Source organism: Drosophila pseudoobscura, chromosome 3 (assembly GCF_009870125.1).
Source record: "Drosophila pseudoobscura strain MV-25-SWS-2005 chromosome 3, UCI_Dpse_MV25, whole genome shotgun sequence".
Taxonomy (NCBI): domain Eukaryota; kingdom Metazoa; phylum Arthropoda; class Insecta; order Diptera; family Drosophilidae; genus Drosophila; species Drosophila pseudoobscura.
Genome location: NC_046680.1, coordinates 8,145,438 through 8,158,383, shown reverse-complemented (window position 1 = coordinate 8,158,383; position 12,946 = coordinate 8,145,438). Strand labels below are relative to the sequence as shown.

Below are 12,946 nucleotides of genomic sequence, written 5' to 3'. Positions count from 1 at the left end.
TACATACATGCAATAAATATTGTATATGCATGCATACATGTGTATTAAATTATTACTATTTTATCGGTTTTGTTTTAAACTAGGCAACCGGCTTTAAAAATAAACCTCTATTATAATTCAATATATGACTCATATCATCGGTCACAATGCAACAACAATGGACGTGCTCTCTTTGGCATTCTCTCTCTGCCGGCTGAGCTTTTCGAACTTCTATTTCACAACAGTCCGCTATAAAATGGATCCCAAAGAAACCGACAAATTTAGTCATCACGGCAACATTCGCTTCAGCCCCACTGGCTTTGTGCGCCGTTCCTCGCAACTCAACAACAAAACAAATTAATAACCAACGTGTTTTGGCCTAATTCCTCACCAAAGTAACGTGCAATAGAACACACAGATCGAAATGGCGCAAACTATACAGATGACCCAGGAACAGCTACAAGAGCTCATCGCAGCCGTGCGCGCTTCCAGCGTGGGTGGCGTTGCCGCCGGAGCGGAGGGAGCTGTACCCAAGGCCAATGGCAGCTTCGCTGCCTGCAACCATCGCTTTGGCGGAACACGCGATTACGATGAGGTCGAGATGTTCATTTCCAACATTGTCACCTACAAAGAGCTGGAGTGCATCAGCGACGAGAACGCTGTGAAGGGGGTGTCCCTGTTGTTCTACGGAATGGCGTCCACCTGGTGGCAGGGCGTGCGAAAGGAGGTTGTCACCTGGAACGACGTCATCGGGCTGATCCGCGAGCACTTCTCGCCCACCAAGCCCGCCTACCAGGTGTACATGGACATCTTCCAGCTGAAGCAGGCGGATTTTGATCCCATCGATTCCTTCCTGGTCCACAAGCGCGCCCTGCTTGCCCAGCTGCCAGCCGATCGCCACGACGAGGAGACCGAGATAGACTTCCTATATGGCCTGCTGAACATCAAGTACCGCAAACACATCACCCGCCAGAGCGTGAAGACGTTCAAGGAACTGCTGGAGCAGGGCCGCATCATCGAACACAACACCCAGGAGGACGAAGATCTGGCGGCGACCAAGAACACACGCGGCTCCCGCCGCACCACCCGCTGCACCTACTGCAACTTCAGGGGACACACGTTCGAGGCTTGTCGCAAGCGCAAGAAGACTCGCGAAGAGGAACACGACGAGGAATAAGCCAAGCAACACATGCATTTTTGTGGGGGCGACGACGGCATGAACATCATCACCGGCAGCAGCATTCCGCCCCCACCCCCGCACACCAGAGAACTTTTCACCGCCTCGCTGGCCGCCCTGCGCTCTGAGAGTGCCATCATGGCCCTACATCGGTGATAGCGAAGGAAAAGAAGTTTCAAAAGTAGAGAAAGCTCTTTACCAATTCAACTCTTTCACTATCACACATACACAAACACACACACACACTCTCAATCAAACGGCGTGCCGGTAAGCAGAGGAAAGCTTCTCTCCCTCTCTCTAAACAATTCCGCTATTTTTGTGAGGGGTTGACTCCTTTAGCGATTGCGGCCGACAACTGGTGGCCACTGCAATTCCTTCTAGGGCTTTTCCCAATCATGGATGGCGCTGACCTTTCACTTTCACGCTGCCCTGCGGCTATTTTGGCGCCGAACGCCAACTCTTGAACTCTCGAAATTTATTTCGAACACTCGTTTTTAAACCACAAACTAGAACAACTACCGAGCGCTGCCAGGGGAGGATGGGAGAGGATCCCGCATTTCGTCTGGAGTTTGGAAGCTTTGAATCGCAGATGTAATTCATGGCCAAACGCTGGTTGGATGTCCAAGGCGAAAGCCCTGAGCATCTACACCTGGCTTTAGCTCTGCAATTGTAACGCGACCGAAGCCCCGAATAGATGTTGCGCGATCCGATCTTGTCCCCCTCTGGTAGAGCTCAACAACCGCCGCCTTGACCTTGTGCCTGTCAGCGAAGATGTAACGTATACGTGGCGCAAATGGTGACCAATGTATTCACCACACTGCAGTGGTCACCGTTTTAGCCGTTGTTTGCGTTGCTTTGGGTCTGTGCTTGGTCCTTGGTGAAGGTGGCAAAAAACCCCCCGCCCTGTGAATGCTCGCTTAGATCCTTTTGCACGTGGCTGTCGCTAGCCCAGGGCAGCAACTCCGTGCTGAACGTGGCCTCGGCTGCGTCTGGTATGTGGTTGTTGCCAAAGGCGATGCTTCTGGTGCGACAGGAGCTTACAGCGGGCACGATCTGGGCAAAACCACAAATTTCTCCGGAAATTTGAAACCAAATCAATTTTTTGACATTGTCAGAATATGATCAACTTTGTACATCGCACTACGATGGCTCCCGATTCGCCATTCGTGCGGTTGGCACGCCAAATTGCCAAATTCGGGATTACGGGTTCTGGGCTCTAACCCCTGTGATCCCGCGGCAAGCATTTAGGCACGTCATTCCCATTCACACACACACGCGAACTGGGTCTCGTCGTTACCGCGTATCTCCGGCCGGCACCGACTCTCCCAGTTCCACAATCCTTGAAAACCAGACACTTGTGCAGAATCCACAGGCGCGAAGTGACAATATGGTGGCCAAACTTGTGGGCACGCCAATTATTGGGGCATTGCCTTGAGCGCTCCACGAGACTAGCTCGCATTCCTCAAGGGACGGGAATTGTTAATTTCAATAGCATTAAACTTTTAACAAAAGCTGGGGGCCTGTTGACGACCACAAGTGTCTGATTCGAAAGCAAGAAAATATAAATTGTAAAACGCAAGACTGAAACCAGAAAACACTAAACTCAAAACTACAAAACCACATATGATAAAATTGTGTATTTATTCAATGGGATTGGATGAACGGGGTACGGCGCTCTTTCAGTGTTTTTTTTTGCAGCATTGCCTATGGATAAAGCGGCAGAGATTGGACAACAGTTCGTCACTACGTAGTTTTTACAGATGAAATATACTATAAGTTCTATAATTATATAGAATTTGTTACAACGAACCAGTTTCAAATTTCTCCACTTACAATCAAATTCATACGAAAAGTACTACGGAAATGTTTTATTTCTGTTCGATTAAAGCCGTTAAAATAGGATTTTTGATTGCGTTTTGATGATAAAAAGGTACAAATTTCCTTTAAAATAATAGTTTGGAGATAAGAGATGTGATGTTCGCGGACCACTCGGGCTTAACAAACGATGCTAAATATAGTCTCAGGAAGAACTACCAAATCTATGAAGAAATTATTGAACATAATAAACCAATGAAAGCATTCCATCAATTCTCTTTCGTCAATTTTCCTGTATTCCATAACGCATTGATCTATTATTTTTGGATATAATAATAATCCGATCTGATTCGGATTCGGCAAGATTCGGCAATCTTGTAGATATGGCCATTCTCTATGATTGTGCGTTTTTAATTTTCTCTTATCTTTAAAATTGTGGTTGCCACAGATTTTCGTCTTTTGTGTGTGTGGAAGGGGGTGGGGCGAAATTTTGAAAAACACTTGTTGCAGTGAGCTCTCTACAGTGAGAAAACATAAATAGTTCTGCAGTGAAAAATTACAAATAGTTTTGTATCAGTGAGAGCTTTACAGTCAGGTCTAATAGTCTCTTAGATTTGTGGATGCCAACTTGTGCAGGTTCGATATCATAGGAAAGTGGATAAATTTGGTTGCTCTAGCTCTTATAGGTTTGAAAATCAAGGCGCTAATGTTTTGCGCTAAGCAAAGCCGGTTATGATACGTGTGTTAGAGAGTTAGAAATGATATGGTCATATTATACGATTCTGCGTATCTTTGTCGTATCTTTAAAATTGTGTGTGCCACAGATTTTCGTCCTTTGTGGGGGCGGAAGTGAGCGGGGCGAAGTTTTGAAATACACTTGTAACAGTGACATATCACAGAAGTCCGTTTATAAAATGTCGGTGCTCTAGCTCTGATAGGGACAGACCGACGGACAGACGGACGGACGGACATACAGACATGGCTCAATCGACTCGGCTATCGATGCTGATCAAGAATATATATACTTTATGTGGTCGGAAACGCTTCCTTCTGGACGTTACACACATTTTGAGTATCGGGTATAATAATAGGGTATACCAATGCCCATACAGGAGATACCGTTTGGCCAGCAATAATGACGTAACGTTGTAAAAACACACTTACGTTTCATTTGACATAAATTACGTTTTTTGCTTTTACATTTCTTGTTTGAACTTTATTTTATAATCATGAACGATTAACCCATTGTGAGCCAAGGGGTTTTTTAATTTTTCATCGAAAAAAATTAAGGTTGAATAATTTTTAAGTTCAGAGGAAAGATGGCATGAATCTACAAGAAGATATTACAATCGTTAATATTTTCCGCCATTTACCTCAAGTCTCTGAGCTGTTTAAATGTGGGGGGCTTAAGTGGGCTAAATCCGTTTTTTCATCATAACCAAAGTTGAGGCAAAAACAATCAAAGAAATCGCCGTAGCAGGAAAAGTCAAGTATTTAAAACGCAATTTTCCATTGGAACTTTGCAATTATTTTTGTTTTTGCGGCTGCTTAGACGGCGAAATTGCCGCTGGGAGCAGTTCACAGGCTGAGGCACCTGTGAAAATGCTTTTTAACACATTCAGTGATGATAAAATACGCGTTCCTGCAATTTCAGGTTGCGGTCTTGTCTTGTCGTCGGCTTAAGTGTTTTCTTATGTGAAATCGCTGCGCACTGAGCAGACATAATGACAACGAGCAGCGAGGATGTGTTGCTGCAGATGGGCGAGGTGCGGTATAAGAAGGGTGATGGGACCCTGTACGTGATGAACGAACGTCTGGCGTGGATGGCCGAGCACCGAGACACGGTGACCGTGTCCCACCGCTATGCTGACATTAAAAGTATGCTCGACCAGATCGCGTTTGATGGCAGAGAAACTAAACTCTGCCGTTCTCCCTCTCACCCGTGCAGCACAGAAAATTTCGCCCGAAGGCAAGCCCAAGGTGCAGCTACAGGTGGTGCTCCACGATGGCAACACATCGACTTTTCATTTTGTCAATCGCCAGGGCATGCCGGCAATGTTGGCCGATCGCGATAAGGTCAAGGAGCTGCTCCAGCAACTGTTGCCCAACTTCAAGCGCAAGGTAGACAAAGATCTAGAGGACAAGAACCGCGTCCTCATGGAGAATCCCAACTTGCTTCAGCTATACAAAGATTTGGTCATTACAAAAGTCCTTACCAGCGATGAGTTTTGGTCCACGCATGCCAAAGACCATGCACTCAAAAAGATGGGCAAATCTCAGGAAATCGGTGAGTGACCAGGCACGCCCTTATTCTTAAATATCGTCATTCCTCACGATTGTTGGGTTCCTCCTGTAGGTGTTTCTGGCGCTTTTCTGGCTGACATCAAGCCACAAACGGATGGATGCAACGGCCTGAAGTACAACCTTACTGCCGATGTTATACACTGCATTTTTAAGACATATCCCGCCGTCAAGCGCAAGCACACGGAGAACGTGCCCAACAAGCTGCCCGAGTCGGAGTTCTGGACTAAGTTCTTCCAATCTCATTACTTTCATCGCGATCGCCTTACAGCTGGCACAAAAGACATATTCACCGAATGCGGCAAGATCGATGATCAGGCTCTCAAGGCGGCGGTGCAGAAGGGAGCTGGGGATCCCTTTCTGGATCTGAAGAAATTTGAAGATGTTCCCCTGGAGGAGGGCTTTGGCAGCGTGCCCGGCGATCGCAATGTCGTCAATAGCGGCAACATTGTTCACCAGAACATGATCAAAAGGTTCAACCAGCATTCCATCATGGTACTCAAGACTTGTGCCAATGTAAATTCAGGACCCTCTTCCATGACCAACGGCACCAACAATGCCACCGGACCAGTATCACAATCTGCATACACGAACGGCCTCAATGGAAAGGCCACAGCGACAGCCACAGCCACAAAGTCACAACCCACCGATACAGTGGAACCCGATGAGCCAAATACGAAGAAACAGCGATTGATTGAAAAGATTCACTACGAAGACCTGGGCGATCCTCTAACGGAAGTCAACGAGGATTCATCCAATGGAGACGGGGGCCAGCCTAAGCAGTTTGAGCTCTCCAAGGTGGAGCGCTACCTCAACGGACCCGTTCAGCATGGCATGTATGAAAACCATAGCGAAAAGTTTAGCCTGGAGGATGTGCAGTACAAACTAGTGCGCAATTCGGAGTCCTGGCTGAATCGCAGTGTGCAGCGCGGTGTCATCTGCCCCAAGGCCGCCGTAAATGCTCTCGGAGAGCTAAGTCCAGGCGGTACCTTAATGCGCGGCTTTCAAGAGCAGTCGGCAGGACGTAAGTTCCAGTGAATTTTCGATTGATATGATTTTGGGTTCATGTAATTATTGATTGTATCTTTTGCACAGAGCTGGTTCCTAGTGACTTTCAGCGCGAATTGCGCCACTTGTATCTTTCACTGTCGGAGCTGTTGAAACATTTCTGGAACTGTTTTCCACCCACCACCGAAGAGCTGGAGGCGAAGCTCCAGCGCATGCATGACACCTTACAACGTTTCAAAATGGCCAAACTGGTTCCATTTGAGGTAGGCTTTTCATTGCTCAGGGTCAATCGAACCATCTGTGACGTGCTCCCTTGCCTTTTCCACAGAATCGTGCTATGCATGAGCTCTCGCCGCTGCGTTCCTCACTCACTCAGCACATGAACCAGCTGTTGCGCACTGCCAACTCCAAGTTCGTCACGTGGAAGGAGCGCAAGCTCCGAAACAACAGATAGCAGGAACCCGCCGTGGGTGAACTCGAGATTCTGCCACTCACCTCACAAACAATTATTATAGAATAGGAGTATAGTCATATGTGAGCGGAACGCATTGGAATAAATAATTATTTGCAACTATATAGGAGTGATGTGTTGTGTCTGCTCCCCGTTTCTCCACCATATTTTGGAGAATTTAGCTTGGTTGCTGGCTCTGCTCAATTGGGAACGCTATCACCCCATACAAATTTGTATTTTGTTCGATTTCTATCCCTCAGGGACATTGAGCTATAAGTTTTAATGCACGAATTCAAATATGTAAAATCAAATTCATTGGCACTTTTCTTTATTTTGGTCGAAAATTGAAATAATTCTGCGTTTTATAAAGAGTAATCTGGTATAGCTTTAATTTCTGGCAGGTTTCCCCAAACATGTGCCAGATAAATGCCCAACTGCTTCGCCGATTCAATGGAATTTTGGGCAGCGGAGTGTATATCGTATACACGTGAGCAAGACAGTAGTTATTAGCAGATAAAACATCTGAATGCTAACCAATTAAAGCGAAAGATATTTTTAGAATCACGCTCCGAGAGGGTTTCCCGTTGGCAGACCCAAAAGTATGTGCTCGCCTACGTCGGATGATCCTGACTTAGACATAATCCGAAGGGAGTTGGGATATACTAATTGAATATTGTAATCATAAGAAATTAAAGATTGTAAACTGGATGTCCGATTGTTCGGTTACAGTTTGAACTGAATTAAACCAATTCGGGGTGACCCAAATTCCCTATCTGGATTTTAATTAACAGCTTCTTGGCCACGCACCTTTCTTGGCTGCTTCTGGCCACCGCGGCCTGCCAGTCGAATTTAGAAGTTGAAGAGTCGAGCATCGAACATGAGATGCCATTGGATGTCGGATGCTATGAAAAGATCTTTGAACTTTCCACAATGGCAGTGTCTGGTGTGGTCCATAATGCACTGGAAATTAGTGAGCTCTGCTCTATTATTCACCACAAACTCTGAGTATGGGGTAATCTAGCCTCAATTCATGTGTTTTTTTTTTGTGTTAATAAATCGGTTACCGTTTCGCAGATATTTATGGCTATATCGCTGCCCATAGGCTTGCCGCATCGGAATGTGTTCTTGTCGTACAATTACGAGTTCAATTACTACCAGCCAGAGCATGTCTACAAGTATCCGCCTATTCTGGTGAGTATTGGCAGTGCTGGTTCGTGTCGTGAGTCTTTTGTTTAAAATGTACCAACTCTATTACTAGATGGGCGACTATCAGGACTCCTATCTGACATATCCCACCTCGGGGCGTGGGGACAACGGCAGGCATTGCCAAAACTGCACTGAGCGGAGGGATCAGGATGGGGAAACCAAAAGCAACACCAGCAGCAACTCAACAACGGAATCGGAATCAACATCAACGTCACGTGAAAAACGTTCCTTGTCGTTGATGAGTCGCTCCATATTCTACTCAATGATAAGGGACAAGCTGAAAAGGTGCGAACAGTAGCATCTTGTGATATTTCTAATGCTAATCGTGATCGCTATCGCTATCCCTCCCCAGGTCGGGTTACCCTGCCCAGGCCTGTCTGCTGCGTATGATATGCGAGACGAATGCCTCGCAGTTGGGCGAAGTCAACGGCTTCTTGGGCAGCCTAATCCACATCATATTCACGTAAGGCTGAAAGCCCAATGAATCTTAAAACCATACTCAATTATCCCTTGTCTTGTTGCAGTCCAAGCAGTTCTAAGGATGAACATCTTCCCGATGAGTTTTACCAGGCCGAGTGGGATGGTCGACATCATCAGGAATGCTCCAGCTACACCTCCATTTGTGAGGCGAACATCTTGGACCTGATCTCCGTGCCCGTGGAGCAGACGCTGAGCGATATTGTAAGTGGGCGTAGAAGAAAATAAACTTGACTTCCATCTGAATAGTCTCTCTCTCTCTCTGTCTGGGTGGGGGGCTTACTTATCCAATTAGCGGACACTCTCTCCGCGGTGCAAAGCAATTGCTGTGCAGTACCCAGCGCCAATTGTCGGTTCAGTTGCTGACTGAACACCGTGGAGGTCTATCGTGCGTTTCCCGTAAATGAAAATGCTTTCAATGCGAGCCCGGGCTCTTCTGGGGATGGTTTCCCTGCTTGTGACTGTCTTGGATTTAGCCGACACGCATGTGGCCTTCACAACGGCCAGTACCCATGGAGTGAGTACATCCATGAATAGGTGGTATTAATGGTCTCAAATGGATGTTCTTCACCCTTAGATCTTTGCGGCGCTGGCTGTACCCCTGGAGCTGCCGCATCGCAACGTTTTTGTGTCCTACAACTTTGAGGCCAACTACAATTTACCCGCTAACTGGGGGAAATTTACGATATTTGTGAGTGCATTATGCGTTTGTTTGAGACTATAAAATGCCGCATTTGCTGACACATTAGCACACTTTTTGTGCCCCAATTAACAGCTCTTGGCTTTAGGGCAAACAGACAAACAGAATGATAATGGAACTTGCTTCTATTGTAGCAAAACGGTCCCATTGAGTCAGAAGAGCTGGAGCCACAGGTGGAAGGAGAGGCAGAGGTGGAGGTGGAGTCTTCTCGTAAAATAAAAAGTGACTGCCAGAACTGCACCAATGAGGAGGATCAGGAGGAAGTGGAGGACGATCCCACTGAGGCTCCCATCCATCAACGTAAAAGTCGCGCTCTGATTACACGTTCCAACATCTATCGCATATTTATAGATAAACTCCAGAGGTAAGCTAAGCTTTCAGAAGATTTATTTCAGCTTGAGCCAAGATCCACTTTTAGAAGCGGCTTTCAAGGCGAGGCCTGTCTGCTACGCTTGATCTGTGAGACGAGTGCTGCGGAGCTGAACGAACTGAATGGCGTTTTGGGCAGCCTACTACATGTTCTATTTAGGTAAGATGAAGGTCACTTGTGAAGATATCTAGTTGAATCTGTAACATTGCAGTCCCAGCACTTCAGAGTCAGAGCAGCTGCCCCTGCGCTACTACCAGGCGGAGCACGATGGATGGCATGAGAACTGCCACTACTACCATCTGGACTGCGGGGAGAGTGTTCTGGAACTGATATCGGAGCCCTTTGAAGAGATTCTGAAACGCATTGATGGCCATCACATGTAGAACAAAAAAATATACAAGCAGATCCAAACCGTTTGACCTGATTCGTATTTCTCGCTTTTCAATTAGCAACTTTCGCTGCCAGAAACAAAAAGCCAAAGGTTCTTTACCAGCTCATAATTGGATTATCACTTTTAAAGTGAAGAAAGAAGAAAGGTTTATTCCTCAGTCGTTGTGGTATTGCGGCTCAGTTCGATGAGACACCTGTTGCTGTCCAGAGCGTCGTAGAGGTAACGATGGACTGGGCAGTCCTTTTGATTTTGTGCTCACTCCATGAGATTCAGTCTCATTTCGTTTGGAATACTGGGGGTGGGTCTTCGGTGAGTTATGCCTGTAAATCCGGTTCGAAGCTTCCCCGTTTCTCATTATCCGATTTGGCAGCTCTTTGTGGCCATTGCTATTCCCCTGGAGTTGCACAACAAGGTCTTTCTGTCGTACAACTTTGAGGTTAGCTATCACCTGCCAAAAACTTGGACAGACAAGCCGCCCTTTCTGGTAAGATTACATAAGATTCACATGGCGGTTTCATTCCAATTTTGTTTCCCCCTTAGAGACATGGCAATGGGACAAATGGTAATTATTCTTTGAGTGACTACGATGGACTCTATGGACACCACGGGCCCGGAGGTGACTTTGGTGATTACTATGAGGACTACCACGATAACTCTCATTCCGGACACATGCACAAGCCTTCGCATCACAAGAAAAAGAAGAAGAAGCCTCTACACCAGCCTGCTAGTGGCGGAGGAGGAGCTGTCCTGAAGCCACCAAAGCATAAGCACAAGCGTAAGCACAAACACAAGCCGAAACCCCCGCCACCAAAGGACGAAGGTGATGGCGACTACAAGGACTTCTTTGAGGGATTTCCGCTGGACGGTGATGGCGATCCAGTGCCCAGACATCGCCACGAAAGATCTCTCCTCTCGCGCTCAAAGTTCTACGAGATACTCAGCCACCGCTTCGAACAGTAAGTAATCTGCCAGAGAAACTCCAAACGAGATCCGAGACTGATTCAAAGTGATTCCAGGCACGGATTCGGTTCCGGCGATCAGTGCCTTCTGCGGCTGATCTGCGAGGCGAACAGCTACCAACTGGGAAACCATAACGGAGTGCTGGGCAGCTTGGTCCACGTCATGTTCAGTCCCACCAGCTCTCGCTACGAGTCGCTGCCGAACCGCTACTATATCGCCGAGCTGGGTGGACAGAGGGGCAGCTGCGAGGGCTACAGGAGGGAGTGCAAGCAGAGTATTCTCGACCTGATCACGCAACCCATACTCCGCTCGATGGGAAATAAAAGCACTATCCACTAAGTTCACTGTCCGCGACTTTATTCAGGTGTTGTTCATGAATCTTTTGAATGCCGGCCAGAAGCAGTTCCTCGTGTAAGAGCGTGCCTCCTGGCACATCTTATTGTTGCGCTGCCACAGCCCTGGGGGACAGTGTTGCATCAGCCGGAAGTAGGCGCACAGACTGTAGAAGAGGGCGTGTCTGTCGCAGGCATCGCTCTGGCGACTCACTCCGGTCAGCTCCTGGTACTTGCTGTACACCAACGAGGAGCAGTTGCCAAAGTTCGCGGCGTAGGCATCGATGGTGGGGTGGTGGCTGAAGGCTCGCTCCAGCATGGGTCGCACACGGGGGAGCCTCAGTCGGAAGCCTTGCAAGGCCGCGCTAGCATTGAATATGCAGGCCAGGCGGCACTGGGGGATGGCAGAAGAGCGGGTGAGCATGAGTCTAGTGCGATGCGATGTCTATCGGGTACTCACGCTTGGCTGCTGTCCGGAGTCGCGGCACTCACTGTTGTAGACGCCCCAGTTGGGCATGGGAGCGGGACAACAGATCTGTACGTTCTGTGGGGTTTGCACTCATGTAGTTATTGGCTTCTGGGGGTTTCCCCCAAATACTTACCTGAACAGACTTGGGCGCTGCCTTGCACTTGGCTGCCTTGAGGGGAGGAATTGTCCAGGAGAGCATTGTTAGTAATATGGTAACCCAAACACTCCACATGGCTACAGCTTCGATTACCGAATGTTCTAATTCCACGGGATGATCAGTCAATATAAGGTTGCGTGTGGCAGGCAGAGAGATTACATGGAGATGGCGATGGTACTAGCTTTGCGGCAGACTTTAACCCAATGAAACCCCGGAACCAGATATCTGGGATTATAGTTTCATTTCGAAGTAATAGAAAATATTTTCGACTCTTTCAAAATTCATTATAGGATCCGCAATTAAAAAAATGCCTGTTCTGTGGCTCTTGTGCTGCATGGGAATGCTGTTGGTTTCTGTGGCACGCGGTGAGATCTTGGATATGGGAAACTGCTCGAGGCTGTTTAACACGAAGACTCTGGACTGGTGCTGCGGTAAGAACATTTTGAGCATGTTCGCCTTTGTGGGCACCAACTGCACTACCTACTTGAACGACTATGGACCAGTAAGTAGTATTTTGTTATGCCATAACCGAAGCATTTAGGCTAATAATAATAAAGGATGATGCCTTTTCAGTGCCGCTATGATTGCATCTTCAATCACTGGGGGATACGCGATGAGACGAAGTTCAAACTCAAAATGCCAGAGCTGTTCATGATGATTACCAAACTGTACAGTCCCCTCAACGGATACCACAGCTATGGCGTGGCCCTGAAGATGGCCTACGAAACCTGTGACCGACTGGGCACCAAGTACGCAGACTTCATTATGCTCTATTCCGCTCATATCCAGGATACATTGGGTCAGGACAACTTTACATCCAACGCCCCCTTCAAAGACTGCTCGCCATTTTCCATGTACCACGCTCAGTGCGCGGCGATATATCTGATGCTCGAATGTCCTCGCAGATACTGGCAGCCGGATGCCCCGGAGTGCAATATCCTAAAGGAGACAGTCCGATCCTGCGTCCGCCTTTTCGAAGAGGGTACTCTACCGAAGAGCGACCCGGAGCCGAAGAGTTCGGGCAGTCGGCTATACACGGTTGGCCTGCTTGCTTTTCTAGCTAGTGTCACCTGTACATATTTCCAGCTACATATATGTTCCGAATCGTTTGTGTGATTGCGATCCATGAAAATCAAATGTCTTTAAAGGGAAT

The 12,946-nt window shown here is 47.5% G+C and overlaps 7 protein-coding genes across 12 annotated transcripts; 6 read left to right on the top strand and 1 right to left on the bottom strand.

Moving 5' to 3' along the window:
- Positions 1 to 253: 253 nt before the first annotated feature.
- Positions 254 to 2,778, top strand: Arc1 (Activity-regulated cytoskeleton associated protein 1). Its single transcript, XM_001360501.4, has one exon. It carries the CDS (start codon positions 404 to 406, stop codon positions 1,154 to 1,156), a length of 753 nt encoding a protein of 250 aa, XP_001360538.2. The 5' UTR covers positions 254 to 403; the 3' UTR covers positions 1,157 to 2,778.
- Positions 2,779 to 4,360: 1,582 nt separating this feature from the next.
- Tfb1 (transcription factor B1) lies at positions 4,361 to 6,856 on the top strand. Of its 4 annotated transcripts, none has more exons than XM_015183927.2 (6): positions 4,361 to 4,461; positions 4,626 to 4,849; positions 4,920 to 5,258; positions 5,328 to 6,296; positions 6,368 to 6,543; positions 6,609 to 6,856. In XM_015183927.2, the coding sequence occupies exons 2-6, from the start codon at positions 4,696 to 4,698 to the stop codon at positions 6,732 to 6,734; spliced, it is 1,764 nt and encodes a 587-aa protein (XP_015039413.1). In that variant the 5' UTR covers positions 4,361 to 4,461; positions 4,626 to 4,695; the 3' UTR covers positions 6,735 to 6,856. The 4 variants fall into 4 exon arrangements, with proteins under 4 accessions (XP_015039413.1, XP_033233842.1, XP_015039414.1 ...); XM_033377951.1 differs by having other exon boundaries at positions 4,403 to 4,420; XM_015183928.2 differs by having other exon boundaries at positions 4,423 to 4,456.
- Positions 6,857 to 6,979: 123 nt separating this feature from the next.
- Positions 6,980 to 8,897, top strand: LOC6898275 (uncharacterized). Of its 2 annotated transcripts, XM_033377952.1 has the most exons (6): positions 6,980 to 7,743; positions 7,806 to 7,922; positions 7,990 to 8,222; positions 8,290 to 8,400; positions 8,462 to 8,618; positions 8,710 to 8,897. In XM_033377952.1, exons 1-6 carry the CDS (start codon positions 7,609 to 7,611, stop codon positions 8,782 to 8,784), a joined length of 828 nt encoding a protein of 275 aa, XP_033233843.1. In that variant the 5' UTR covers positions 6,980 to 7,608; the 3' UTR covers positions 8,785 to 8,897. The 2 variants fall into 2 exon arrangements, with proteins under 2 accessions (XP_033233843.1, XP_015039411.2); XM_015183925.2 differs by lacking the exon at positions 8,710 to 8,897 and having other exon boundaries at positions 8,462 to 8,660.
- Positions 8,793 to 9,914, top strand: LOC26532611 (uncharacterized). Its single transcript, XM_015183924.2, has 5 exons — positions 8,793 to 8,931; positions 8,992 to 9,105; positions 9,249 to 9,478; positions 9,533 to 9,643; positions 9,696 to 9,914. Exons 1-5 carry the CDS (start codon positions 8,818 to 8,820, stop codon positions 9,865 to 9,867), a joined length of 741 nt encoding a protein of 246 aa, XP_015039410.1. The 5' UTR covers positions 8,793 to 8,817; the 3' UTR covers positions 9,868 to 9,914.
- A 63-nt stretch (positions 9,915 to 9,977) lies between these two features.
- LOC6898274 (uncharacterized) lies at positions 9,978 to 11,189 on the top strand. Its single transcript, XM_002138305.3, has 4 exons — positions 9,978 to 10,184; positions 10,246 to 10,359; positions 10,416 to 10,831; positions 10,892 to 11,189. The coding sequence occupies exons 1-4, from the start codon at positions 10,101 to 10,103 to the stop codon at positions 11,172 to 11,174; spliced, it is 897 nt and encodes a 298-aa protein (XP_002138341.2). The 5' UTR covers positions 9,978 to 10,100; the 3' UTR covers positions 11,175 to 11,189.
- Obp50a (Odorant-binding protein 50a) lies at positions 11,178 to 11,927 on the bottom strand. The gene is made up of 3 exons (XM_001360498.4): positions 11,770 to 11,927; positions 11,628 to 11,711; positions 11,178 to 11,561 (listed from the first exon to the last, which is right to left on the bottom strand). Exons 1-3 carry the CDS (start codon positions 11,866 to 11,868, stop codon positions 11,196 to 11,198), a joined length of 549 nt encoding a protein of 182 aa, XP_001360535.4. The 5' UTR covers positions 11,869 to 11,927; the 3' UTR covers positions 11,178 to 11,195.
- Positions 11,928 to 12,026: 99 nt separating this feature from the next.
- Positions 12,027 to 12,925, top strand: Obp50b (Odorant-binding protein 50b). 2 transcript variants are annotated; one of them, XM_002138304.3, is made up of 2 exons: positions 12,027 to 12,295; positions 12,367 to 12,925. In XM_002138304.3, the coding sequence occupies exons 1-2, from the start codon at positions 12,101 to 12,103 to the stop codon at positions 12,907 to 12,909; spliced, it is 738 nt and encodes a 245-aa protein (XP_002138340.2). In that variant the 5' UTR covers positions 12,027 to 12,100; the 3' UTR covers positions 12,910 to 12,925. The 2 variants fall into 2 exon arrangements, with proteins under 2 accessions (XP_002138340.2, XP_033233844.1); XM_033377953.1 differs by having other exon boundaries at positions 12,037 to 12,295; positions 12,351 to 12,925.
- The last annotated feature ends 21 nt before the right edge of the window (positions 12,926 to 12,946 follow it).